The 23,438-nt window shown below is 52.4% G+C and overlaps 1 protein-coding gene across 3 annotated transcripts in view; it reads left to right on the plus strand.

The window, feature by feature from the left end:
• Nucleotides 1–23,438, plus strand: part of Col17a1 (collagen type XVII alpha 1 chain) — a 43,381-nt gene that overhangs the window by 10,311 nt on the left and 9,632 nt on the right. For 2 of the 3 annotated variants that reach the window (XM_050145333.1, XM_050145341.1), the window contains exons 5-36: nt 434–565; nt 1,670–1,717; nt 2,616–2,651; nt 3,564–3,611; nt 4,131–4,274; nt 4,514–4,672; nt 5,593–5,664; nt 6,897–6,968; nt 7,674–7,742; nt 8,722–8,883; nt 9,263–9,343; nt 9,774–9,818; nt 10,635–10,868; nt 11,417–11,632; nt 11,846–11,875; nt 12,220–12,246; nt 13,072–13,098; nt 13,208–13,270; nt 13,812–13,916; nt 14,710–14,772; nt 15,360–15,395; nt 15,545–15,598; nt 15,830–15,865; nt 16,369–16,404; nt 16,908–16,970; nt 17,865–17,900; nt 18,158–18,229; nt 19,428–19,454; nt 20,268–20,303; nt 22,026–22,061; nt 22,330–22,410; nt 23,315–23,350. In XM_050145333.1, the coding sequence (XP_050001290.1) occupies nt 434–565; nt 1,670–1,717; nt 2,616–2,651; nt 3,564–3,611; nt 4,131–4,274; nt 4,514–4,672; nt 5,593–5,664; nt 6,897–6,968; nt 7,674–7,742; nt 8,722–8,883; nt 9,263–9,343; nt 9,774–9,818; nt 10,635–10,868; nt 11,417–11,632; nt 11,846–11,875; nt 12,220–12,246; nt 13,072–13,098; nt 13,208–13,270; nt 13,812–13,916; nt 14,710–14,772; nt 15,360–15,395; nt 15,545–15,598; nt 15,830–15,865; nt 16,369–16,404; nt 16,908–16,970; nt 17,865–17,900; nt 18,158–18,229; nt 19,428–19,454; nt 20,268–20,303; nt 22,026–22,061; nt 22,330–22,410; nt 23,315–23,350 (2,382 nt within the window). The remainder of the gene's footprint in view (nt 1–433; nt 566–1,669; nt 1,718–2,615; nt 2,652–3,563; nt 3,612–4,130; nt 4,275–4,513; nt 4,673–5,592; nt 5,665–6,896; nt 6,969–7,673; nt 7,743–8,721; nt 8,884–9,262; nt 9,344–9,773; nt 9,819–10,634; nt 10,869–11,416; nt 11,633–11,845; nt 11,876–12,219; nt 12,247–13,071; nt 13,099–13,207; nt 13,271–13,811; nt 13,917–14,709; nt 14,773–15,359; nt 15,396–15,544; nt 15,599–15,829; nt 15,866–16,368; nt 16,405–16,907; nt 16,971–17,864; nt 17,901–18,157; nt 18,230–19,427; nt 19,455–20,267; nt 20,304–22,025; nt 22,062–22,329; nt 22,411–23,314; nt 23,351–23,438) is intronic. The other variant, XM_050145350.1, reaches the window with a different exon arrangement.

A 23,438-nucleotide genomic window follows, 5' to 3' on the forward strand; every position in this document is an offset into this window, starting at 1 on the left:
TCTTCCACGTGAAAACAAAACACAGCAAAAGTATGACAAAGCAAACAAACCAACCACATAGCCAACTCTGGAAGCCATTAAGAGGCGGCAGGGGAAATAACAAGGGAAACAACACTCAGGAGAGCCTGCCCTCGCCCCTCTGAGCAGGAGCCAGTGGTCCAGCATCAAGTCCTCAAGAAAACTATAGGCATCTTTACAACTCCCACGCACTCTATGTCTGAGGTCAAACTTACCTCTCAGTGTCTGCCCGAAAAGGCAGGAACGGCAACCCTGCCTTCCTTCTCCTGTGTCCCCTGGAGTCCCCCTGCCCCTCTCTCAGGGTCCTCGCTTAGTAGCCTGGAGGTTATTTGGCTGATAGAACCGCGTTTGGATGTTGAGGAAGCATCTCTGGTGAGGTGGTGCCCCTAGCACTTACACGGCTTCCCCACGGCAGGCGGGAGCATCCGGGGCAACGCTTCCACCTCCAGCTACAGGAGAGCTCACTCGCCGGCCTCCACCCTGCCCAACTCTCCAGGCTCCACCTTTGAGAGGAAAACTCACATGACCCGCCATGGAACTTACGAAGGTATCTGCAGAAGGGAGCGGCTCTCTTCCTGGTGTAATGCCGCTCATCCTCAGCATGTTGGCTTCTTGGCTTCTCTTGTGTCCACACTCCACCCATCTTCCTCCTCACTGCATGGCTGCTCTTACTGATCGCATTATTGGAATAGCCTTGCATTCATTTATCTCTCTCATTCTTTTTTTTTTTATTCACTTAATCGCTTTCCCAACTAGCTCGTTACTGTGTTTTATGCTGCGCGAAATGCCTTACGGATCTTGTCTTCAGGGGCCCTATAGTCTATAGACGACCTAAGGTGACAGGAAGAAGCGGTAATACTGAGTAGAAGGAGGTTCCTACTTTCCACTGAGGAAATCAAGGATGACTCCATGAAGGTGGTCTTGGCCTTGGCATCGTGACTATACTCATAGATGGAAGGACAAGACAGGGACGGTCCAGGGCTAAAGAGGGATTGGGAGGCCCAGATTCTGTACTAGGCTTAGATTTTAGTCTCCACATAAGAACACACAGAGGTTTTTAAGGCAAACAGGTGATCATATTTGAGGCTCAGAAAGCCATGGACAGGTGACAGGTTTTTTTTTTTTTTTCGAGACAGGGTTTCTCTGTGGCTTTGGAGCCCGTCCTGGAACTAGCTTTGTAGACCAGGCTGGTCTCAAACTCACAGAGATCCGCCTGCCTCTGCCTCCCTAGTGCTGGGATTAAAGGCGTGCGCCACCATCGCCCGGCGACAGGTGACAGCTTAAAAGGAAATCTTCAATGGTTGAGAAGGGAGAAATCTGGGCTAGACTAGGCTTCTAGCAGTGAAAGGGGGCTGGGAGGTGCGAGATAAAAGAGACAGAATTGACAGGCTTTGCCACCAATGTGAAAGTAAGAACCTAGAAACAGCTGTGCCCCTGGGGTTCCAAATGCAGACTGGGAGCAAAGGGATGCCAACAGTTGGGACAGAAAAGCAGGAGGAAGGCCCTGCTTGGGTGAATTCCGCTACAAGAACGACCCATTGCCTCCCGAAACACCTCCAGCTATGGGACATAGTAGCCGGCACCCCTGTCCTGTAGGAAGCCTTGTGGAGGTAAGCAGCCTTTTGCACTAAGTGTCCCATCTGCTCTCCAGGTAGCTCCAGCGGCAACTCCTCCCCTGAGTACCCACGGAAGGAACTCGGTAAGTCGTCTCCTTATTTGCTGGTGAAATGCCCTACCAGGGCGCTGGGGAAATGCCTGAATGATGGATGCTGGCCAGGGGATACCAGGAGCCAAATGGGTTCTTCTCAGAGTTTGGCTCCCATTGACTTGCTTCCCATTCACCCTGATGCATCCTTGCCAGTTTATTAACTTATGTCGTCAGCATTTGCTCATGACGCTGCTAAGATGGTAAACTGTGTACACGGTTCATGCCAGGACACATGGGCCCCCAAGGCCAAGCAACAGCTGTAGGGACTCTTCTTTCCATGGTCTTCACAGAGACCTGCCACCAAGGAGGAGCACCATCAGTCACAGTGTTCACATGCTGGACGTCTCTCCAGCTCCCTCCCAAGGGCCACGCAGAACACCTGTGCCACACTGAGCTGTGTGTTCTCTTGACCTTAAGTCTTTGGTCTGTATTCTTAGAATCTCAATGTACAAATGAACTGAGGTTAGGACCAGTGGTTACATAATGATTATAATTTTCTATATTTGCTTATGTTAGGAAAGCCAAGGCAGGCTTTAATAAACTTAAAGATTTAGCAGTCTTTTAGTCCGTTTGACAGTGTTTCCACTTGTCCGAATGCATCACACACACACACACACACACACACACACACACACCCCTCCGGCACAATGCTCTAAGCATCAGCTAGCCCAACACTTGCTCAACTAAATTGCATAAAGGAGTTGCAAGAACATTATTTGCCCTTCGGCCTCTGGGCATCATTTATTTAGCATCTTCTATACAGTTAAATATATATATGTATATATATATATATATATATCTGGATTTAGACACTGTGAAAATATCACCGAGTTCAAAAATATTAAGCATATCAAGTCTGTGCCTGAGGTAACTTTTCTCTTTTCCTCAGCATCTTCTGCAACCAGAGGACGAAGCCAAACGCGAGGTGAGTACCATCACTGAATCCAGTTCAATTCCCTCTGAGCAAATAGTACTTGTCAACCTGTAGCCAAGAAGCAGAGCACATGAGTGTAAATAAGAAGACCCTCGTCTTGAGGAGCCTGGAGCACTGCAGAGTCTCAGACAACTCCGTGAGCATAGGAGTGGGCATCTGAGAACGACCCACAAAGCTCCATGGGCAGGAACCAAACAGTGGCAATCTGAGGGATACGGATGCCACATTTGTCCTCACAGCTGGTCTCCTAGATGTGCTCTGATTTCCTTCGTCAATCAAGACAAGCAAAAGCCCTTCTTTGACAAATTATTGCAAGGGACAGTTCTTTAAAGTCGTCATCTAGAAAGACAGAGGAGAGAAAGACTCTAGGAAAGCCCCCCTAGCAGAGGCCTGCACAACCGTGGGAGCCTTGTGTCAGGCTGCACTGAAGGCAGGGTCCTCCGCAGGCTCAGCGTGTTCTTCGTGACCAGGCTAGGCTCCCACTGTGTGTCACTGGGGGCTGTACCAGCCACCTGCAGCTTTAGGACGAGAGTTAAAAGTCGCCCACTCCCTAGCTGAAGCTAGCTCTACGCTGCCATCTTACCGACTTCCTGTTAGATGACAAAGTGAACGTCAGAGGTTTTCGAGTTCTCATGTCCCCATCTTGGGGGCCCTCGGAGGCAGAAAGATACTGGCAACAGTGAGGTGGGTGGTGACAAGCAGGGCTTCCTTGCTCAGCCTGGGGTGTGTGAAGTCTCAGGTATCTAGGAGTCAGCTGGCAAGTGCTATGGCAGAGAGGACATCCCTTCTGTAGCCACACAAAGTAGCCCAATGAGTCACACTCTTTTCAGAACTTGGGGTGCAGGACAGTGATGCAGACACCTTCATCCATAGCCTCTCCTTCTCTTTTCTCCCCTTGTACAGAGAGCGAAATTCGGGTTCGACTGCAGAGTGCTTCACCATCCACCAGATGTAAGTGGTCACTGTCCTTCTTCAATGACAGCACCCAGGAAAGTCTCAGAGTAAATCAGAAGCAGAGGAACCGCAGAGCCGAGGAGTTAGGGGATAACGTGCACTCCCCCGAATCCCTTTCGACACTGGCAGGCATACCAGGTCGCCCATATTCAGGGGAAAGCCAATTGTCAAGCTAGTTTCTTAAAAGAGCCTAGCCCTCTAACTGCCCTATCCCAGATGACAGTGTCTTCCAGGTCACAGTCACCCCAATGAGTCTGGCGAGGAAATACCTCCAAGGACTCTGATTTGTGTGTGTGAAGCCCTGTACTTATGAGGCTGTCCCAGCGGCAAACTGGCAGGTTCATAGGAGCTACAAATAGTCAAAATTCAAAAACTGCAAAGCTAATGGGAAATGTCTCCACTTACGGGACAGATACCAACTTCTCTGATATCAGAATGCCATCGGCATTCCTTCCCTGAACTTTGGACTTAGGAAAGGGTCCAGGGCCTGATGGGAAAGTCTGGGGTTCTTTGCAGGGACAGAGCTGGATGAAGTCAAACGTTTGCTTAAGGGGAGCCGATCTGCAAGTGCAAGTCCCACCAGGAACACCTCCAACACTCTCCCCATCCCCAAGAAAGGCACCGTAGAGACCAAAACGGTGACCGCGAGCTCCCACTCAGGTAAGTGCCACAGCCCAGGCTGTCACCAGGAGTTGGGAACAGTGTGAAAGATGTGCCTCTTCAGCTTTACCAGAGTCGGGAAAGCACAGAGTGTCTGCTCTTCCACACTGTGAATGTCTGAGCGGGACACTCTAATCCGCCTGCTTGGCTGTCTTCTGAGGATGTGGTACCCAGCTAAATCCCCCAGCAGGAGTGTCCATCTCTCTCATGGTGAGGTACATGTGTGTTTCTCTTTCCAGTATCAGGAACCTACGACGCGACAGTACTGGACACCAACCTCCCCTCCCACATGTGGTCATCCACCTTGCCCGCAGGGTCCTCCATGGGGACCTATCACAACAACATGACAGCCCAGAGCTCCTCCCTCCTCAACACCAACGCCTACTCAACAGGATCGGGTAAGGTGTGGGCTGCACCTCCCTTCTCCCTCCCAGAATGGGGACCAATGGGGACCGCTGCAGCTCTACTCTGTCATTGAAGAGCTCCCTCGGTGGGCACTGTAGTATGGAGTGGTGGCTGCTTCCCGCCACCGGCTAGCTTAGCCCCAGAATAATTACACAGAAACTGTATTCTTTTAAACACTGCCTGGCCCATTAGTTCCAGCCTTTTACTGGCTAATTCTCACATCTTGCTTTAACCCATTTCTAATAATCTGTGTAACACCACAAGGTGGCTTACCAGGAAAGATCTTAACCTGCGTCTGTCTGGAGTGGGAGAATCATGGCGACTCACTGACTCGGCTTCTTTCTCCCAGCATTCTGTTCTGTCTACTCTGCCTACCTAATTTTCTGTCCTATTAAAGGGCCAAGGCAGTTTCTTTATTTAACCAATGAAATTAACACAAATCAGAAGACTCTCCCCCATCAGGGTGCCATCCCCAGGGCCTCTTGGGAAGGTTGTTTTTGTTTTTTTATGCCCAGATGTCCAAAGCATTTCCCACTGGAACATTGTTCATTTCAATTTAACCCAGAAGGTATTTTTTTAATAGAATGAACATATAAGACTTAGTATCAGAAGAAATATAATGTAAAAGAACGCTAAAAATACATAAGGACACCACATATCAATGAGTGTGATTTTATTGGGGGACCCTTGGACCAATCAAGTAATTTTTAGAGATCCCACTCTATAAGATGGGGCCACTAAGAAGAGAACCTTTAACTGGACCCACTTGTCTACTCTGGGTCTAGCTATCCCAGATAATAATGTAACAGAACGCTGGAACCAGCTCCCAGCATTTGTTCTGGTGTATGCACAGCATGTGAGTTCCGCCTTGCCTGAGTCTTGCTGTCAACTGTCTTCTCTTTCCCCGCTGTAGTCTTTGGAGTACCGAATAACATGGCATCGTGCTCCCCCACGCTGCTCCCCGGACTCAGCAGCTGCTCCTCAGGTCAGTGCCGCCTCCTCGACACCTCTTCCTCTTATACTATTTTGGAAATTATTTATTTTTCTATTGAGTGAGCGAGCATTCTATCTGCATGGATGTTTGTTCATCATGAATGTGAAGTGCCTGCAGGGGGCAGAAGAGGGCATGGGATCACCTGGAACCAAAGTTTCCTCATAGGCTCTGGGAGCCACACCAGTAATAAGGCAATCAAGATCAGTCCCCCACAGACATGTCAGCAAGCCAGCTCAAGGTAGACAATCCTTCCCAGATGATCCTAGGCTATGTCAAGTTGATAGTTAAGTCAACAATCAAGCCTAGGAGTCAAAATTGGGGCAAGGATTTAGCAGGTGCATGCCTTTAACCCCAGAACTCCAGAGGCAGAGATGGGTAGCTCTCTGGGTTCAAGACTATACTGATCTGTGTGGTGAGTTCCAGGGTTGCATAGAGTTGTGCTGTCTCAAAAGGGGATCTTCAAATAAACCACTTCAAACAGAGCTCAGTGGTTATTTTATGTTTTGCCACCCAGGCCACTGTGCCTGCGCAGACCTCGGGGTTAGAGCAGGGGAAGGGACGTGGTGATGCTCGGCTCCTGCCTTCAGCCTGCCAACCCCTTAGTGAAGAGCGAGGTCAGAGAGGACTTCCTGAAGGAAGTGGGTCGAGGAAGTAGGAAACTAACAGGAAATTAAGCCCTCCACCCCCACTGCTGGAGAGAGTTGATTTCCTGTGTCCAATTGATCACAGGGCTCCCGAGCCGTGGAAGCCATCTTCGCATGCTGGCCCAGCTCATTGGTGCTTTCTCTCCTGCAGCATATGGCTTGAAGAAGATACGCTGCCTCAAAGGGAGGGGAGACCAGGGAGTTTATGTGTTAGAGTCAGAGGAAGGAGTTCAAAAGAAAGGGAGAAACGTGCTGTGTTCGTGCTTCTGGGCTCAGTGTGTCTGCATCCGGTCCCCGCACAGCGAACCTACTAGCCTAGAGGGCGACAGGGACAGGATTTTCAGGGGCTGCGGTAGTGCTTGTCAGCCCTATGTGACGTACTGCTATTTAGTCACATGGCCCTTACTCTGAAACAACCATAGATAAAGTTTATTCTGGTGGAAGATGACCATGTTTCTAAGAGCATGCCCCTGGTAAAAGCAGTTTTCCGGGAAATGACCGGCAGCTTCAGGATGCTTGCGGCATCCCGAGGGCATCCTCCCACTCACGACTCTCGCTCGTTCTCGGTTTCTCTCGCAGTGTTTGGCATGCAGAACAATCTGGCCCCCAGCTCTTCTGTCCTAGCCCACGGCACAACCACCACTTCCACAGGTTGGTAGCCCATGTGTGGGGCTCAGGAACTGGGAATGGGCACCCCTTAGACGCTACAACTCACGACACACCTTTTCACAGAGAATTAAAAGGACCAAAAGAACTTTCCCACCAGTAAACCAGCCCCCCCCCCCCCCCCCCCCGCAGCCTAAGATGTCAACCCTCATCCCTTACTGTCTTTGCTGTGAGTTAAGTATACAGGGGAGCCTGTAAAGTCAGCACGTCCACCCTGAGACATCTCACTCCCGTGTGTCTCTCAGCCCAGCTGGTCAGGTGGTCTCTCCAGCTCATTAGTCAATCTTTTGCAGCCACTGCCACTTCAGATAAAGCTCCGTGGTTGTTTTTATGTTGTTCCACCCAGGCCATTGCGCCTGTACAGACCTGGGGGCTAGAGCAGGGGAAGGAATCGCGGTGATGCTCGACTCCTGCGTTTAACCTGCCTACTCCTTAGCTGGAGTAGAACGCCCAACCCACGGGAAGTTATAACAGTCCTGTAAAACAGCAGGGATTAAGTGAAGAGTGAGGCCAAAGAGGACTTCCTGAAGGAAGTGGGCTTAGGAACTAGGAAAAGACACAGCAAATTAAGCCACCCCACCACACCCCGCTGGAGAGAATTGATTTCACGTGTTTTCTCTCAGCTGATCAGACCGCTCCCACGCCACCGTACCACATTAGCCCAACTCATTGGCGCTTTCTCTCTTGTAGCATATGGTGTGAAGAAAAACGTACCGCAGCCCCCCACTGTCACCAGCACCGGTGTGTCCACCTCTGCCAGTGAGTGCTATTACCAACATCTAGGGCCCCAGTTGCACATGGGAGAGGTGCCATTACGACACACGGTGTCCTGGGAAAGATCTTAACCCGTGCATGGGTGTTCTGAGACCCACAAACGCAGCTCCTCTCGAAGGTCTCAGGATGTTTCTGCAGGGATGAGCTGGCTTGATCTTCCTCCCTGGAGCAGGAAGTTCCACCCCGCTTACACCTGCCTGCTGTTATATTCCAGCCACCATACTTATCCAGAAACTCTTGGCTTTCTGTTACCTGGGATCTCTGAGAAGCTGGGGGCCCCTCTGAAGCTGCTTCCTATATAGACTATGGATGTGGGTTCACCCCATGCAATGAGCTATTTCCTCCAGGGCTTAGGTCCTGCTGTGTCTCCTTCTGATCAGCAATTCATTCATTTAAAATAAAACGTTACCAAGCACCCACTTAGTATCAGACAGGCAGTTTGGTTTTCCAGGTGAACAAGAGAGGACAGAGTCGTGTAGTGTCGTGGTGAGAGCAAGGTAGTGCCAATGGAGCAGCGAGTGACAATCGCAAAGACAAAGTGCACCAGACAATGACAGAAAATGACATGATTCCTAAGCAAGCAAGCGATGTGGTGGACCTGGGGCCCATGTATGAGAGGGCAGAGCTTTAGGGGGACGGTCAGAAAAAGCCTCCCCAGGATGGTAAAGCCAGTCTATTATGGTAGTTAAGGAAGGGCCTGGCTGATGAAAGAGACCTTGGCAAGGTCAATGAAGACCCCATGTCTTCAGATAGAGAGGTGGCCCCATAGACCAGTCCCCAATATGTCCATCATTGTCCCAACCTCGTGATGGCCAGACCTAGCCGGTCCCCAAGGTACTTCACAGCACTGCTGTCTAAAAGAGGAGCCCCCCAACACACTGGGGAACCCTCTTTCCTTCCTCCGGCTTCCTCTCCTTTCCTTGGCATCCTTCCCTTCCCCCTCACCCATGGCTTTCCTCTACAGCCCACACCACCAGTGTCCAGAGTGATGACCTCCTGCATAAAGACTGCAAGTTCCTGATTCTGGAGAAAGACAACGTACCTGCCAAGAAGGAGATGGAGCTCTTGATCATGACCAAGGACAGCGGGAAGGTCTTCACTGCCTCCCCTGCCAGCATCTCTTCAAGTAAGTCAGAGCTTGGGTGCCGTGGGCTTCAGAAGGGCAGACTGTACAGGAGGCCCAGGGCTCTTACAAGGAAGGCAGTTGGAGCCAAGTTAGTCATAAGCCACCGGGATTCCATTTTGATGAAAAATACCTGCCTGGACCTGCCTTGAATGCAGATAAGCTAGGAAAACATGGGAGTCTGTGCACAGTGGGAGTCTAGCCACAGCCCCAGAGAAGGAGATTAGCCCAGCAACACCGGACTAGCTTCCTATCAGGCTAACCTGGGTCTTCCCAGGATGGAGGGGATACGAGCAGGCAGGGAGAGTGAAGAGACAGGCAAGAGGTAGGGGTGGGGAGGGGATGGGGGGTTAGACCAGGTTATCACTGGTTCTGCGCACAGCTTCTTTTTCAGAGGACACCCTGAAAAAAGAAAAGCAGGCTGCATATGTGGCTGACACCTGCCTAAAGGCAGATATAAATGGTAAGAGAAATTCAACCCTGTCCACCTAGCGAAATAAAGCCACACCTCATTTCTCCGTCTTCTGGGACCACAATGCTCACAGTCCACTGGCAGCCCCAAGAATGTGTTAGGAACATAGGATCCAGCCCTCCTCGGACTAGCTGCGTAGGAGGTCGCAGCTTTTATGTGGAAGTGTGTGTTTGTGTGTGTGTGTGTGTGTTCGTGTGTGTATGGGTGTACATGTGTGTGTGGGTGCATGTGGGGGTACACCATGTGGGGGACACTGTGTGGGTTCATGTGTGGAGGGTGCATTGTGGGGGTGCCGTGTGTGGGGATTCACATGTGTGTGGGTGCACATGTGTGGTTGCAAGTGTGTGGGAGTACATGTATGTGTGCTTGTGTGCTTTTCCAGTCCTCAAGTCCAACTCCCAACTTGTGTCTGTACTTTTAGGAGACCTAAATGCTGCGTCCACAAAGAGCAAGGTCACCTCAGTAGGTGAGTAAGATTGGGGGACCCTGCTGTGAAAGATCCGCGTGGTTGGCCATAGTTAGCGGGACAGAGGTGGCCCTTGCCTGGAGCCTGTACACACATGAGCTACCCAGATCTGGCCTCCTACAGGCTCAAAAGGGAGAAAGATGGAAAATGGGAGTGACAGGCTGGGGTCACAAAGATGATGCTCCAGGGCCCCCCAGCTCCTAATGGCCAGCCGCCATGCTCCCTGAGGCCCAGAGTCTCCCACCAGGGCAGGTACAACACAACAGGCCCAGGATGATCATCCCGTGATTGCTCCAGCCCTCTGCCCCTTCCCTCTTCTCCTCCCTCACCTTGTGAAAGAAGTGCATGAAGTTCCCACCTCCAAGACAACTGCCAGCTCTTACATTTAAAATATAATTTTAGGTTTTGGTAATAAGTGGGAACCACCAAAGGTGAGCTGTGTCAAATGAGGCTTAGTGACCTGAGATGGGGGTTTAGGCCTAATCAGAGGTAGGCATCGTACGTGCATGCATGTGACATCCCCAACAATGAAAATGTTTTAAAGCCCGCGCTGGGGTCTGCATCCTCCACTCCTTAAGAATCTCATTTTAACTGTTTTACGAATCAGTTTGACCTCATTTTATAAAAACTCTTGTTAAGAGTCACACAGCCAAATCCCGGGGTTTTCAGACTTCCTTTTCAGTCGTATCTCTATGCTTCTGAAAAGCCTCACAAAACTCAAACCCTCCGGAACCGACCCACGTGACGTCACCAATTTTGAAGGGAGACAGACAGGAGCCTCCTGAATTCAACTCAGCCTCCCTATTTTTTCCACAGAAAACCACAGCTATGACCGAGGTGGCGGTGGTGGTGGAGGCAAAGGAGGAGGTGGAGGCGCCGCCCATGGTGGTGGCCGTGGTGGCAGCGGTGGCGCTGGTGGCGGAGGAACATGGGGGGCTGCACCTGCCTGGTGCCCCTGCGGCTCCTGCTGCAGCTGGTGGAAGTGGCTGCTGGGCCTGCTGCTTACCTGGCTGCTGTTGCTGGGTCTGCTCTTCGGCCTCATTGCTCTGGGTAGGTGCCAAGGCCCCAGAGCCTGAACGAAGTCCCCAGCCCTCCTCCCCCTTCTTAGAGTCAGGAAACCGCAAGCAGCCCTAAGTGTTAGGGCCCAGGAGCTGGAGGTTGCTAGCCAGTGCAAAGGCTGTTTTCCTACAGAGAGGAAACAGCCCCTGGAGGCATCTGGTCCAAGTCTCAAGCAGGACACTGGGAATCTAAGGTCCTGGCTCCTCCTTAGGCTCCTGCACTGATGGCCTTTAGGGCCTCACTGCCTCAGGGTCCTTTCAACCTTTATCTTTCCTGAGCATCTACCTCCTTTTCCCTGTTTCTCTCTCTCCACCTCCCAGAGGAAGGAGAGCCAGCCTTGTATTCAGCTTGGGTAGTGACAGAGCCAGGCTTCAGGAAGCTCAGGAGGATGTTAGCTCCTATTGGCCACAGGACTATATCTGCATGGGTATTCCTGAATTGTGTGCCCCGGAGTGTGCAGAAGCCCCTTCCCCAGCCCAGGGCCCCAGGGCAAGAGGCAGACCCAGCCCTCACGGACGGGCCTCGTGTGTCCATCACAGCGGAGGAGGTGAGGAAGCTCAAAGCCCGGGTGGACGAGCTGGAGAAGACCAGGGTGCAGTATTCTGAAGACAAGGTGGAGAGAAGTAGCAAGGACCGCCTTCTGAGCGAGGCGCCCGGCCTGGGACCTGGCGTAGGCAAAGCTGAGCTGGATGGCCGCAGCCAGGAGGTGATCTGGCTCTTCGTGAGGGACAAGCTGATGAAAGAACAGGAAAACGGTGAGAGCAGGCCGGAAACAAGGCCAGCCGGCCCAGAACTGGGGGCCTGGGTGGCCTTACGCCTGTCCCGGGGACACTCCTCAGCCTCTCTTCTCCTCCCATGCTATCCTCCATCACCCTAAGAGACAAGATGGAGCTGGGCTGGGATCCCCACTTGCGGTGGTGGTGTGTGTATGTGTGACTGACTGACTCAAGGTCTGTTCTTTTTTGTAGGAAATCTCAGAGGAAACCCTGGTCCAAAAGGTATTGGGATGGGGTGACCCAAGCTTTCCCTTGTTCTCATGTCTGCAGGGGAGGCATGATTCCCCGGGACTGGAATCCTTTTCTCTTTGTGCAAATGGGTGAATGCAGATAACACCTGTCTGTCAGGAAGCTGGGAATTAACTTTCTAGTCAGACATCACAGCAGGGTTGGGAGCCTGGGCACTGTCCAGGAGAAGCCTAGTGGTCTGCGCCGAGGGCCCTAACAGGGCCCCGTCTTCTCGCCATGATATGTGGTTCCCATGTTGGGAATGACCGTGAAACACGGGTGAGAAAGCAGCTCTTGGTTAATATACCATCTCACAGTGTCTGTCTTTCTGGTTTTAGGTGACATGGGAAGTCAAGGCCCTAAAGGTAACTATTCCAAAGACAATTTACCTTAAGCCCTGGGGAGGGGGCGGTTAAAGGAAGCAGGAAAACCCTCAGGCTGAGAAAGGCCTTTTAATAAGCGGTTGTCGGCACCTGCCTGAGGAGGAGTCTGCCTGTCCTGTTACCCCTCGCTGGACCCAAACCAGCTTTCCCTGAATCACATCGCTGAGCGTCTTGTCACCTCTAGAGTGGGAAGGAACTACATAAAGACCCTGGCCCCTCCCAGAGCCTCTGATTAAGTGGATGTGGAGGCCCAGGAACCTTCCGTCTTCATCACCCCAAGGGATCCTGAACCCAGGGGTACCTTCCCTAGGAAAGGCTCACCTCCATCCTTGGCTCTGTTCTAACTCACTTGAATATATAAGAGACACCAAGCAGGAAGTGGGTTCCTCCATTTGCCTGCCCTTCTCCCCTGTGTAGCTCCTTCATGGTTCCCACACACTTCCAACCTCAGCACACACACCCCGGATCCCTACCTAAGTCCACTTTCCAAGATTTACAATTCGACACCCGTCCTGATCCTGTTTAGGATGGGAGCTGGTGGTTCTGGAGCCCCAGCCTGATGAGTCAAGTGACATACAGGACTTCCGCGTACCGCAGAGCTCAGGAAAACACCGTATTTCCACTCTAATTATGTCCCAAGCAACTCACGGAGCCTAATGATGGAAAGATGTATTCATGGTTTAGCAACAATTTGAACATAACTGGATGCACTTGCCCCCTGGAAGGCCCAACTGAACCTTCTAGCAGCTCCTTAGGGGAACAGGCCACGTTCTCCATCTGATGTGTCCTTTTCTTTCATCCCAACAGGAGACCGAGGCCTCCCCGGGTTGCCAGGTGGGTAACCTGCAGTGATTACACACCTCTCATGTTGGGTTGGGTAAGCTCAGTCGTAGCTGCCAGCTCTGGAGGAAATACACACTGGGGTCTTCTTATATATCTGCAGGTATTTCTGGGCCCCTAGGCCACCCAGGCCCAGAAGGACCAAAGGGACAAAAGGGCAGCATTGGTAAGAGCCCCTTTTCTAGTCGTTTCTTTCCTCTTCGCCCTTTTTTAAAGTATTAAGGAGATCTTGTTTTAGAAGACAACAATGACCACAACAGAGAAAGGCAGGAAGTTAAATAGGGAATTTGAAGAGCTAGAGGCTGTGGCCAGCATAAGACTTAAGGACACCTTCTGAGCAGAGGGGGCAGCCAAAGCCAAGGCCCCAACAGCAAGTTCAAAGAACACTGGGTAGATAAGGAAGCTGGACGCTAAAGAGGCAGAAGGGGGGCCTCAGGCAGCAAGCCACGCAGGGCCTCAGGGCAAAGCCCACATAAAGATGGCTTCTTACTCCTGGTGTACTGAAAAGCTGCTTGCAGATTCGGGACAAAGGTAGGGGGATTCTATGTACTCACTGGGTTACTCTGGTCCTGGGTTGAGCGAGGCTGCAGGGCAAGACAAACAGCAGAGGCCTGGAAGAGGCTCTGAGCCATCCCTCGGCTGCGGAGGGGCTGTCCGTGGCCCTGGCATGGAATTCTAACTGTGAGGCTGGCCATGTCCATCTTTAGGAGATCCTGGCATGGAAGGACCCGTAGGCCAGAGAGGACTAGAAGGCCCCATGGGACCTCGTGGTGAACCTGGGCCTCCTGGGTCTGGAGAGAAAGGGGACCGAGGTAAGAGGTGACACCTTCGCCTAGAGGACTAGCTGCATCCTTCCTTCCTTCCTTCTGCACGCTTTGGGGCGGCACGGGCCGAGCACCTGCAGAGGTGGACAGTGGAGAAGCTCTGTACTAAACCCTGTCGAGACATCACTAACAATGAGTATGGCCAGGCTAAGAAACAGGCTGTGGTCTGGGGACTTAACCAGAGAAAGAGGTCTCAGGGATGTAACCTTTCCAGAGAGGGTGAGGAGCGAAGCCAGGTCAAGGCAGAGAACAGAGGGCAGCAGAGCCAGGAGCACAGCCAGATGTGGGTGAAGGTGAAGCTCCCTGGCCTATGAGGGTCGAGACTTAGCAGGGCCAAAGGCAGAAGGCCTGAGTCAGAAGCCGAGCACCTCAGAGGGCTGGGGAGGTTTGGAACTCAGCTCCTTAACCATGAGGTTGACTTTATGGGGAAACTGAGAAGGGCACCAGGAGTTGTTTGGTGCCAGAACACTGAAGGGAAGGTTTCGGGGCCACATTCTCTTAAAAAATAAAAGGGTCGCTCAAGTAAAGTCACTGCTGGATCCTCTGACGGGCAGTCCTGGCAAAGACCCACAACGGCCCTTAGAATGAGCCAGTATTTGTTGAGCGCTCGCTATGTGCGAGACCTCTCTGGGTGGGAAATGAAGGTTGTGACGGAAGAGTGGCCTCACAGAGGTACCAAATGGTCCCTGGTTCATTGGCAGAGTGGGAAATCTCGCTTCCAAACCTGACTGCCAAACTAGGGTTGGGGCTTTCTCTACAAGTTTCTTCTATCTCTCCTCAGGGATTGCTGGAGAACAAGGCCCTCGGGGCCTTCCGGGTGTCCCAGGTTCTGTGGGTCCCAGAGGTATGTCAGAAAGACCACCCCAAGCTTGCAGGGAGGGTCCGCATTCAGAGGAAGAGGTCCTGGGCTCTCCAAGAGTGCTGCTTGGCAACCCCAGATTTGTACAGGATGGCCACAAAGTTTTCTTCCAAAAGGAGCTTCTGAGCGTCAAGATTCTGGGCTATGATTCTGACTTTATAGTGGGGCTTGGGACACATTTCTGTTTCTGTTCAGTGGCCACATTAAGTGGTGTCTAAGCAACTGGATGGATTATACCAGGACCCAGAAACCAGATGATGCCCTGACTGGACCCAGATACACACACAAAATGCAGCAAGTGCTTGATGGCCAGCTGCAGCCTCTTCTCTTCACCTCAGATCTGCCCTCAGGATCTTAGGAAGAAGTGAAGGTCTCTGGACCCTGCCAAGCTCTGGCCTCCCCTAAAGGGAAGACATGGTACTAGGGTCAGCACCCAACCCTCTGGTGTACTGTCCTAGCAAGGACCGCAAGGCCCTTAGAATGAGGTCCTTATACTTCACCTGCCCTTGACACTAGGGTAAACTGTCCCAGCCAGTCCTTGGCTTTCTGATTGTCTCTCCCCTGTTTCTCAGGTCCCAATGGCTCTCCTGGTCCCCAGGGACCCCCAGGTAAGTGTGCTGCTTCTTGTGAAAATCCTCTGCTTCTGTGGTAAAGAAAGGGCTGTGCATCTGTGTGTGCACGCACAAGTATACATGTGTGTCCATCCCTTCCAAAGATGGGACACTCACCTGATGGTCTGTTTTCCTCTGTGGGGCAGGCTCTGTGGGTCCCCAAGGACTCCGAGGTGAAGTGGGACTCCCTGGTGTCAAAGGTAAGCTGGGGGAGGGGCAGGGAGTCAAAGGATTCTGTAGAGATCTCTCATTCAAGAGAGAAGTCGGGGTTCAGGGCTCGGAGAGATCTGATGGACATGACCCACAAGCTACGAAGTGCAAGAAGGGGAGGTGAAACCAAGATGGACGGGAAACTCATCAGAGTCAGGCACTGACCCTTCCTGGTCATCCCCACACGAACTTAGCCACCAAGGTATCTGTTTCCCTTGCAGGTGACAAAGGACTTATGGGACCACCAGGCACCAAAGGTATACTGTTCCCACCGCTGCTCACTCTGCTCCCAGACACCCAGGCACAACCTGTGCACAGGATCCAAGAGCACACATGACTCTGGTTCCTGGGCCCTGGGGATGAGAAAGAGCTGAGAGTTCGCTCTTCTCCTTAGAAAGGGAAACTGAGGCACGAAGGGGGAAACACAGTGCCCACATCACATAGGCAGGGTTGGGTTCTCTCCACGGTAGTGAGGCAGCACATTGCCTGGTGTCTGCCCTCTGGTCTTGTCCTCCTTGTGCCCAGGATACCTATGTGTGTCCACAGCAGAGGTTGTGGGGGAACCAGTTGGTGGATGGATGGAGGGTGGGTGGAAGGTGGATGGAGGGTGGATGAAGGGTGGGTGGCTCCTCCAGCTCTGTCAGTGCAGGGACTTCCCCAGCATCCTGCTGCAGCTGCCTCACAGGGCCCCAGACATGGGGGAAGATGGCTTCCGTCGCTTTCAGCTAATTCTTCCTCTCCCATCCCTGCATTTGTTTAGGTGACCAGGGTGAAAAAGGACCCAGAGGCCTCACAGGTCAGTCCGACCCAGGAATTTAACTCATTCACAATCTGTTAAGATCTAGCAGTCACCAGAAGTGGGACAAATACAAAAAGATGGGGGTTGAGCATGAACCCAGATGGACTCCATCCACGTCGACCCGTGTCTGTTTGGTGCAGACGGTATACCTGTCTTAGGTTCTTTGGAAATCTGACTGGGAAAACTAAGAATCAATTCCCAAAGCAGCACAAAGCATACCCCGCTCACCCTCTCAACTGCTCACCCCCTGCCCACTGCACGGAAGTCATAATGCTTTCACCACAAAGGGTAGCTTGCTGTTTCCAGGGATATCAGACTTATACACGAGCTTCTGAACCAGTCTGAGCCTGCTGCCCATGGGGTGGAGGGGATAGGCGGTCCTGACCGTGGCATCAAGGCAGAGGGTGCCTCTGTCAGAGGAGAAGCAGGCCTACGCATTCTACCAACGGTGGAAACGTGCATAGCTTAGCCTCCGGCAGCAGCTCCTTTGTCCTTTGCAGGGGAACCTGGCATGCGAGGTTTGCCTGGAGCCGTGGGTGAGCCCGGAGCCAAAGGCGCAATGGGTAAGTGTTCCACAAAGACGGCTGACAGTTTTGAGCCGGACACCCTCCTGGGCTCTCTAGACACAGTTTTCTGGGAATTTCTCCCCCCTCTGGAATAAGCAAGGTCCTTCCTTCCTGGTGATTTTCTGTCTGCCAAGAACTGACAGGGGCTGAAGTTTGGTGAACCCCCAGTAGCCCACTTCAGGGGTAGTGTCAAAGCCAGATCCAGACCACCACCTTTTGACTAGCGATTGCTGAGGTGTCTTTGCCAGGAGAGGGAAGCACCAAGAAGCCTGGCCCCAGGCTTGAGTCCCAGGGAAACTCAAGCCCTACCAATGAGGATGTGGCCCTCACACCTCCATTCACTTAAGGAGACATTAGTAAGCGCGTACTGTCCACAGGACAAGTAAACTACTAGCAAGGGGCACAGCTCGCCCCCTCACGTCACCACAAAGCTTGTGATGGGTGACACGGACCGTGAGAGGCACAGAGAACGAGGATACAATCAGAGAAGAGATTATGGAGGACAAAGGAAGTGGCATTTCAGATGTTCCTAAACATTTAGGAAGCATTTCATTGTGGCCACTTTGGAAAACTATCCCTGCCGAGGAGACAGAGTGTGGCTAGTGAGACCAGTCCCAGAGAGCTCCACTTTGGAAGGTCAGCTGTTAGAACTATGCTTAGAGCAGAGGTGGCAAGGGCCTAAAGGACCCCAGATAATGGGGACAGGGTGTCCCAGCAGGGGAGTGCTGTGAGGAGGAGGCTGTACCCTTCTGAGATTGACAGCCACAGTGACAGCTGCATCAGCCTTCCAGCTAGGAGACCACGGGCTCCAGGCTTACTGGGACAGGAGAGAGAGGGTTGCAGAACTACCCCCAAGAGTGCCTGACAGACTTTGCTTTTCTGCTTTACCAGGTCCTTCTGGCCCTGATGGACAGCAAGGCCCCAGAGGTTAGTCCCTGCTCGGCTCGGTGGTCTTCAGTCTCACCAGCCACCCATGTCTGCCCCTCCCTGCCCTTCCTTCACCCCCACACGCATAGCTGGGCCCTCCATCCTAATAACAAGGAGGCATGCATCATGTGGAGATGAACACAGTCTTGGTCACCATGCCTCCTCCTGCCTATCTGCCAGCATGTCACTCAGGAATACCCGCTGACTCAGGTGCTTTCCCGAGGGAAAAGCATTTCCATTTCTCATGCTCTCTGCAGGTGAGCAAGGCCTAACAGGGATGCCTGGAACCCGAGGCCCACCAGGACCCTCTGGAGACCCAGGAAAGCCAGGTAATGGGACAGGAAACGGAAGCCACAGTCTTTTGAGTGTGTGTGTGTGTGCAACTCAGGCATGCTCAGGTGTGTATGTGCACTCGTGAGGATGCGGTAGGCTCACGGGTGCTTCATCGCGTGTGTGCATAAGCCTTGTCCCGTCGCCCTCCACAGCTCAGCGGAGGACTCTAACAGCAAGTTATGCTGACTGATGTGGGCCCAGCATCAGTCACTGAGTCTGGACATTTGGAAAAGAGAGACTAGCAGATGAACGCTGGGGGCTCTAGGAAGGGATGAGGGTGCACTTAAAGTTGCAGACTTGAGCAGCCGAGCAGTGGTGGTGCACACCTTTAATCCCAGCACTCGGAAGGTAGAGGCAGGCATATTTCTGTGAGTTCAAGGGAAGCCTGATCTACAAAACAAGTTCCAGGACAACCAGAACTGTTACACAGAGAAACCCTGTCTCAAAATACAAAAAACGAGCAAACAAAAAATTGCAGACTTGAACTCATCCTCATATCTTGCCCAAGCTTTTCCCTGTCTCCTCTCCTGGGGCTGTGCCTAGGCCTTCACCAGTATCTACCAGTCGAGAGGAGAAGCCTTCTTAGTATCTCCACTGAGGGTCAGACAGCAGGATTCTCGGGTCTGTGGGAAGAGCAAATCAGAAGCAGGCAAGGCAACCATTTCCCCAGGCTCTGAAAACACAGGACCCCCGACTCCTTGGCTGGTGCCTAGGTGAACTGAAATGGAGGGGATGGTGGTGTGCGCGTGCATGTGTGTGTGTGTGTGTGTGTATGTGTGCATGCGTGTGTGTGTGTGTGTGTGTGTGTGTGTGTGTGCAGCTTTCTAGGTTCCTGGCTCTCTATATTCCTGAAACGATCTATGAACCCAAATGGGCTTATATCAGGTATTTACATGACGATTCATAACAGTAGTAAAATTACAGTTAGGAAGTAGCAGCGGTTGGGGTCAGCACGGCATGAGGAGCCGTGTTAAAGGGATGCAGCATTAGGAAGGTTGAGAACTGCTAGTTTAGGAGCATTTCACAGCAAAACTCACAGAGTTGCTCTCTGCCAAGTGACGAGGAGTCTGGATTATACCACTGTGAGGCTTGTCCTCCCGTGTCCTCTGTCCCCTTTGGCTGCGGGCAAGGCTGTGACTCCTTGAGGACACTCCTAACCCTTCAACTCTCGGTCCTATGTCTTCTTTTCTGCAGGTCTCACAGGACCCCAAGGACCTCAGGGTGAGTCACGCAGTCCCTCCCAGCTGCCACCTCCTCCCAGGCCAGACACTTTGGCCAGTGCCTCTAGTCACGTATGCCTGGCTTCCCACTCACAACTCCAGCACCCAGGCTCAGGTTTTGTCGTAGTGAGTTCTGAGAAGCACCATAAGAGAAAAGCACACACAGAACAATCTAGCCGGCTTTCTGGTGTCAGTGATGTCAGATCCTGTTCATGCTGGGTTCTGGCCCCATCTGGTGCAGGAATGTCCAGGAGAATACCCAAGCCTCAGGGACCCTGCTGGCAGGAATTCTGTTAGCACTGGCTCCTGGGGTTCCCTCGGGGACGGTGGCTGTGTTAAAGCCCCTGCTGTAAAACCTGCTTGGTTTTTATTATCTTCAACATGCCCAGGCCCTAATTTTCTAAAGGCAACTGGGCAAAGATTCACAGTGAAATTGAGTCCAGGCTACCCAAAGGCCCTCAGCTGCTGCTGCTCTGGACACGACAGGTCCTGCCCTAGACAAGGAGAGGGACAGTGGCAGCTTTGCAACCTAGGGGGTCGGAATCCCCCAGAGCTTATACCTGCTTCAACCCATGCCTGCTGTGCCTCCATTGCCCAGACACAGACAGGGCTCTGGGTGAGAGGCCCTCATTCTCACTCCCGGTGACTCAAGGCAAGACCTGAGTTCCGCTGCCTCCATCAGGCAGCCAGGGTGGCCTGGCTGAGAGGCAGAGCGCTGGCTACTGCCAGAGAGAAGAGAGGGAGAGAGGGCAGACACTCACAACTGCCTGCCAGGCTTTGGTCATCCTGACTGACTTGTGTTTAATCACATTAGGACTTCCTGGTAGCCCTGGCCGACCGGGGACTAAAGGTATGTGACTTTTCCCAAGAAGGTTTTTTTTTTTTTTTTTTTTGGATTTTTTTCTTTTCATCAGCCATTTTAACAGCAAGGAGGGGTTGGCAAGAGGGAGGGCTGCTCTGACCAGAGCCTGGACCAACAGTGGCATCTAGTGGCTCCCACTGAAGGCGGGATGGTGGGAGCTCTGACATTCGTGCAGAGCCCTCCTGGCCCTGAGTCCTCAGGCGCCTGCTCTCACCAGCCATCCATTCTCAGACTCAGACTCATCTTCGTGTTCCCAGGCCCTTGTGGCAGGATATAGGACAGGAAGCTGCTGGTCCCCAAGTTTTCCAAGCCCTTGTTTGCCGCTAAAATTCCCCTGTCACCTAGGCTCCATCCCCACTGGCTTCCTGAGATTAGAGCCACCCTTGGTCTCATCCTCCACCCTGTGCCAGGTGTGACCAAGGCCATCAGATCTGAAGAAACACAGGAAGGAAGGGGTGTTTCCACCCCGCTAACAAAGCCGAAGGACTGAAGGGGTCTCGTTAGCGCAACGCAGTACCGCCTGGGCACATGGTGACACTCCAGTTCAGTCCTGCCCATCAGACCCCAGCCCTGAGCAAGGCCAGGCATGCAGGGACTCAGGGACACACACTGTCTCCATGCTCCTGAACCCTGACACTCTGGCCACAAGTACTCATGGTCACCCTAGAAAAAAAATTTAAAAACTATTATTTCCAATGAGCAGTTGAACCAAAAAGTCATTTTGAGGATAAGTGAATGTAACCCAAGAAAAATGACAGTTGAGTTCATACTTCCTAGGACAACAAGTCTCTAGTGGCTTCAGTAGGCCTCATAGGTTTAGGGATAGCACCACAGACTTCCTCGGTGACTTCCTGTCCAAGGGGACTTCAGGACCTCTTTGAAGGAGATGCAGGACAGAGAAAGTTATCCATCGCTAGGCTGTGTTCTCAGAACAAGCTCAAATACTTTCTCCTGCTGTGACCTTGACACCCTGCTGGAGGACATCAGCAAAGCCCCGAGAGGAAACCAAAGCCACCCTTTCACTAAGAGTCCCTGGGAGGACCCTGGTCGGTGGAGCTACGTTCTTTAGCCCTTTGAGTAAAACTCGAGACCTCAAACATGGCTGACAGGCTCTCTCACACTGAGCCTGGCTCCAGCCCCAGGATCTCTCCCGTGTCCTACCTACTCCTCTGGTGTCTCCAGTCGAGAGGGGCACGAGTGGTGGACATGCTTGGGGACACAGAATCCCATGTCCTCTCCATGGAAGGCCTTCACTTGCACTTACATTTTCTTCACCTTGTGTGTAACTCGGGATCAGCCAATGGGCCAGTCACCAGAACTCTTCTCATGCTGCCCGGTCCGTCCCCACGCTCCAGGAACTAGAATGTACATACAAGATCATGGCTTTTATGTACCCTTTGACCTTCAGAAAAATTCTCCACCTATGGCCATTCCTGGAAGAAAAGGTGGGCGGAGGTGTTGAGAATGAGTCTCCTGTTAGCCCCATGCCGGCTTCATGGAAGGGCAAACTCTCCATAGCCTTGCAGGAAACTCTTCTCTGGGAGACAGGGATGCTCTGAGCTCAGAGCTCCCTGGGCTCCCATCACTATTAAAATCCGGTTAGCCTGAGGCCCGAGGACCACAGGTGGCCTCCAACACAATCAGGAACTTGGAGAGTGGTTTATCAAGCCACTGACTGATCCTCTTGTCTACTCTTCTCGTCCTCCCCAGGTGAACCTGGTGCTCCGGGCAGAGTCATGACTGCAGGTAGGCAGCCCTGGAGAGCCCCTCCTTGAGTTCTATTTGCCTGGCCTACCTGGGCCATCTGACTTAGCTGGGCCTCCATGTCAGCCACCAGCGGGTGGGTGGTGCTTAGGGAGGGACAGAGGTGAGCTCTGTGGGTTAGCACAAGGAAAGGGAGAAATGCCAGAGGGTGAGAGGCAGAGTCTGCCTGCCGCACCTGCCGCCCACTGGGTGCTGGCACCGCTGAAGGGCAGGAGTGGGGCTCAGTGTTCCATGTCCCTTCTGTTTCCAGAGGGGTCATCAACAATCACTGTCCCTGGACCTCCCGGACCTCCCGGTGCCATGGGACCCCCAGGACCTCCAGGGACTCCAGGTCAGTCTGTCTCCTTGCTCTGTCCCCAGTCAACAGCAGGTTATGGATGCAATGGATTCTAGCCACATTTGTTCAAATCCTGACAGCAAGGGCAGGAACTAGGGGAAGAGAGAAAAGGGGGCTCCAGAAAGCCCATGCTCACAACCCGGGGACCCTGATGCTATCCTCAGCATCTGCAGATGAGAAGCTGAGACCAGAGTGGGTGAATTACATGCCTAAGGTCACACAGCAACCAACAGCAGGATAGGGTGTCTGCCCCCATAGCTGGACCAATCAGAAGGAAGGCTCTTGAACTCTTTGTTTCTTAGAAGCACAAATGCCAGTGCTCTGTGAGGGGGAAGTACCCCCCAAATCCTCCAGCAGCGTGAGGCGGCTGCAGAAATGCGGGGAAAGCCGTGAGGGGTGGCAGCGTTATTGAAGAGTTCCGCTGTCACGGGCCTATGAGAACGCGTGGTTACAGCTTCATAATCTTATAAAATAGATGATTTAAAACCCTGCCGAAATGAAACAAAACAACATGCTTGGGAGCCAAGCACTTGAGATTCGTTTCCTGTTTCCCCCAAACCCCTTGCTGTCTTGTTATGTGTCTTAATTATCTAAAATACTTATGTCCAAATTAAGTACATGATTTATACCCAATGCAAGTATGCTCCAGTGAGTGGGGGACATTTGAGATAATGTCCCCAGCCAATAAAGAGACAGCTCTGCCCGCCTCGGGGTTCCTTCCTGTCACAGTCTCACAGGAATGACCTCGGGTGGCTAATCCGTCCCGACACAGCCAGCTAGTCCACGCTCCAGGAGGATGCCTGTGGACCCCCAAGCCCCTGCCCTTTCTTCCACTTCTCCTGTGACCCCCAGAGTGGGGGTGGGATTTAGCATATTTGTAATTCATAACTGTTTCCAGGTCCCGCTGGCCCTGCTGGTCTCCCAGGACAACAAGGTATGTCCCATCCTGTAAAATCACAGGCTGTGGGCTGAGTCACGGGGACATTCTTCCCAGGTGGAGATGAGGTCCCTGGATGTTAGAT

This window comes from Alexandromys fortis, unplaced genomic scaffold (assembly GCF_014885135.2).
Source record: "Alexandromys fortis isolate MF-2015 unplaced genomic scaffold, M_Fortis_MF-2015_v1.1 scaffold_16, whole genome shotgun sequence".
Lineage (NCBI taxonomy): Eukaryota > Metazoa > Chordata > Mammalia > Rodentia > Cricetidae > Alexandromys > Alexandromys fortis.